The sequence below is a fragment of the Opisthorchis viverrini genome (assembly GCF_000715545.1).
Source record: "Opisthorchis viverrini unplaced genomic scaffold opera_v5_18, whole genome shotgun sequence".
Classification (NCBI taxonomy): Eukaryota; Metazoa; Platyhelminthes; class Trematoda; order Opisthorchiida; family Opisthorchiidae; genus Opisthorchis; species Opisthorchis viverrini.
The window spans coordinates 1,762,108-1,765,506 of NW_008751674.1; the positions used below are offsets into that span (position 1 = coordinate 1,762,108).

Consider the following 3,399-nt stretch of genomic DNA (forward strand, 5'->3'; position numbering starts at 1 on the left):
TTGCACAAGACAAATCCGGCGCGCGCGTTGGGGTCTGACGAGTTCTATCCAAGAATCCCGAAGGAAACGTCGCTCACACGGGCAAAATATTTTTGCCTGGTGTTTCGTCAGTCGCTTGATGAAGGCAACCTTTACCCTGTTTGGAAGGAAGCAACAGTCACGCCAACCTACAAAACTGGCGGCCGAAAATCGTCCGGCCTATTGGCCTCACTGGCGTACTGTGCAAGTTGATGGAATGCATTGTGAAGCAAGCCATCACCTTACTACCAAAAACTTGACATATCCAGTTCAACGCGGATTCCTCCCGAAACTTTCTTGCGAACAGGAACCCGCTCGTATTATTGGACATCTTAACCTAAGCCAAGGATGATGGACTCATATCGGGTGTCATACTTTTCGACCTCTCAGAAGCATTTGGTAGGATCGCACAAGTCACGCTGCTCCACAAGCTTGAAGCTTACGAAAAAGAGAAAATTCTACACCAAATAAGGCCGTTTATTCCGAACAGAGCATTATGCGTGAAATTGGGCTCGACTTACTCTTTTCCAGCGCCGGTCTCCATCGGAGCTCTCCAAGGCCCCATTTTGGGACCACCGCCGTCTCTGATATATTTGAACGGCCTCTCAGACATTCTTTCAAGTTCATGTTTACATTTTNATTTCTTGCGCCAGAAAGCCTACTGTTCCGAGATTAGAGCTTGAAGAGCAGCGCTACATCCTTTTTTCGCCAGTGCCTTTCTGCCCAACGGCAGCCGCGGAACGACAAGACCAAAGGCGATCTCGGAAACTCGGGAGAAAGCTTCAATCCTGTGTAGCAACACATAAATCCGTGAGACCTGCTTTTCTGAAGTCAGGATGGTTGCACCCAGATAGATCGTTTGAAGATACACTTAACGCAAAAAATGAGGGAAATTAGTGTACGGTTTCATAGGGGGATATGTAGTTGTTCCACCGGCCTACTATTGAAAGCATCTGAGAAAAATTTCCTCAGAGGAGGTCTCAACTGAGGAGTCCACAAGAATGTTTCAGTGCGGAACTACGTCAAGGATGAGCGGTGGATAAGAAGATAGATAGATAGATGGATGGATGGATGGATGGACGACTTGAAATCCTGGAGTACCAATGCCAGTGCCCTCCAAATGGATGTAGACGCTGCCAAGCAATGGTCGTTGGACTGGCACCTTGTTCTAAATGACGGAAAATGCGTCAGTATTTCGTTTGGAGGTGACTCAGCGAATGCGGAAAATGCGTCAATATTTCGTTTGGAGGAGACTCAGCGAATGCCTTTGTTATGCATGGTGATAAAGGACCAGAAAACATCACGAGGACAGATGCCAAAAAGGATTCGGGCATCCGGGGCTCCTCAAACATGATCTTCTCCCTGTACTATGAGAAATCGGCCCGAAAGGCATTCGGCATTTTACGGACGATCCCACACACCTTTTCCCGTATTACTCGGATGGACTTCCAAATACTCTTTGGGGCCTACGTCAGACTGTTCCTGAAATACGCCAAACAAGTTGTCTACTCAGGACGCACGAAAGACGTCATCCTCATTAAGCGTGTCAAGCGAGTCGCCACGAGAATGGTTTCCGGCCTCAAATCCATCCGGAAATCCGGCCTCAAGCGCGTCTCGCGATGCTTTATCTCTTTCTCCTGGAGTACCGTCGCCTCCGAGTTGAGCCAAGTCTTACCTAGGCCCTGTTTGAACAAACTTGGCAAACAGGCTTTTCACCGTTGACCCAGCAAACACACGGCGGAGACATAACAAGTAAATTTTTAAGCTCAGAGCACACACATTCATCAGAGACTTTTTCTCATTTCGGGTGTTAGGTGCGTGGAATGACCTTCCTCCGACGGTTGTCTACGCTCCTTCTAGAACCCAAGTTAAAGCACTATTATACATTTATCTATGCAAATCTTCGAGCTGGCAAGCATACTGCCCTTGCGCTGAGAACATAAAGAGCAGTGCTTTACTCTTTTTTCACTTGTGCCTTTCAGGTGAACGACAGCCACAGGACCGACAAGAACAAAACCGACCCGGGAAACTTGGGCAAAAGCCTCGATCCTGTGTATCAATCCGTGAATCCGTGAATCCGTGAGGTAACGAGTAGGCGAGAGGGCGCGGTCAAAGCAGGAAGTGAAAAATTGCGGGTGTGTTATGAAACTGGGTATCACATTGCCGTACAGTCAATGCACTGAGATACTTCGGTTTCTAGACAGCCCTGTGACGGACGTCGTAAATGAGGTAGTTCGGCTGAGATATGCAGTTCTGTGGTCAGCGAGATGTTGTGACTTTGCCGGGGGTTTCTCAGGGTGAGAAAAACCAATATAATCTCGCGCGTAGTATTTGTTGTTCTTTTCGGTCTGGGGTGCCTTCGTTCGTAATTCACATATCGGATGGGGTGGACAACGGCCGAACAGGTCATCCATAGCGCGTATTACCAACGGGTCGATGCTTGGGAGGATGATGAAATGGGATGAGATCAATAAGGTTTGGAGGGTTATAGCAGTCATCAGGCAGGATGTAGTCCTTTAATAAGGAGGAAAGTGAACGTCTACCACAGTTATGGCGCTGACACCAGGTGGATTAAACGAGACAGGATAAGGAGGGATCTGCACTCAATAGTGTAGTCATCAAAGTCAAGCTAAGATTGCCAATATAAATGTACTACCTGAAGCAGGACAGTTCACCGTATGTAGACTAAGGGGCGGCGTGGTGAGGGTAATCAAACACGTTACGACTGGCGGGGGTGTACATTTTGAGATAGTGGACTAGATTTCCTGGAGGTTATTAGTGAGCTGGACGATAATAGGACAATCTAGAGGGAAGGTGTATTTAAGGTAAGTGGTTACCAGACCCCGAAGCACTACCATCGGTTTTAGTCGATGAGTAGTGCATGAAGAAGAAGACTTCCGATGCTAGCCGCGAATGCTGATAGTGCAGCGTCTGGAGTCTCACTGTATATTTATATGTGTTGTATGTGTCCACTCCTGGGAACAGCAAATTGGTGTGTCTTTTTGTTTGGTTGACGAGAGGGGTTTTGGTGTGCTGTGGCCTCGATATTGACGGAAGCAGCTACAGCTATGTACGTCAACTTAGGACATGGGCACCGCGGAATTTCTTCCGGTTATCCCAAGTATGTTGTTTTTAATCCCTTTTGGACAGACGAAACGCCAGTTTTTGTTATTGCTGTTGTTGTTGTTGCTGTTTACTGCGTTGCCGAATAACTCAACCGAGGTGAGGCAAACACCAGGAGCATCAATCAAAAGACAGCGGTGCTGTTTATTTTATTTTTATTTTTATTCCCCAAATGTAAAGGCCAGACGCAGCCCGCCCGATGATGGGCGATGCACCCGTACTACTGTAAGGATGGTGTGTATACGAACGTACCATGGT

At 47.5% G+C, this 3,399-nt stretch overlaps 1 protein-coding gene across 1 annotated transcript in view; it reads left to right on the forward strand.

The window, feature by feature from the left end:
- Positions 1–3,105: 3,105 nt before the first annotated feature.
- Positions 3,106–3,399, forward strand: part of T265_01680 (hypothetical protein) — a gene marked incomplete at both ends in the record, with an annotated part of 56,057 nt that continues 55,763 nt past the window's right edge. The window contains one exon of the mRNA XM_009165746.1: positions 3,106–3,139. Coding sequence (XP_009164010.1) covers positions 3,106–3,139 — 34 coding nt within the window. The remainder of the gene's footprint in view (positions 3,140–3,399) is intronic.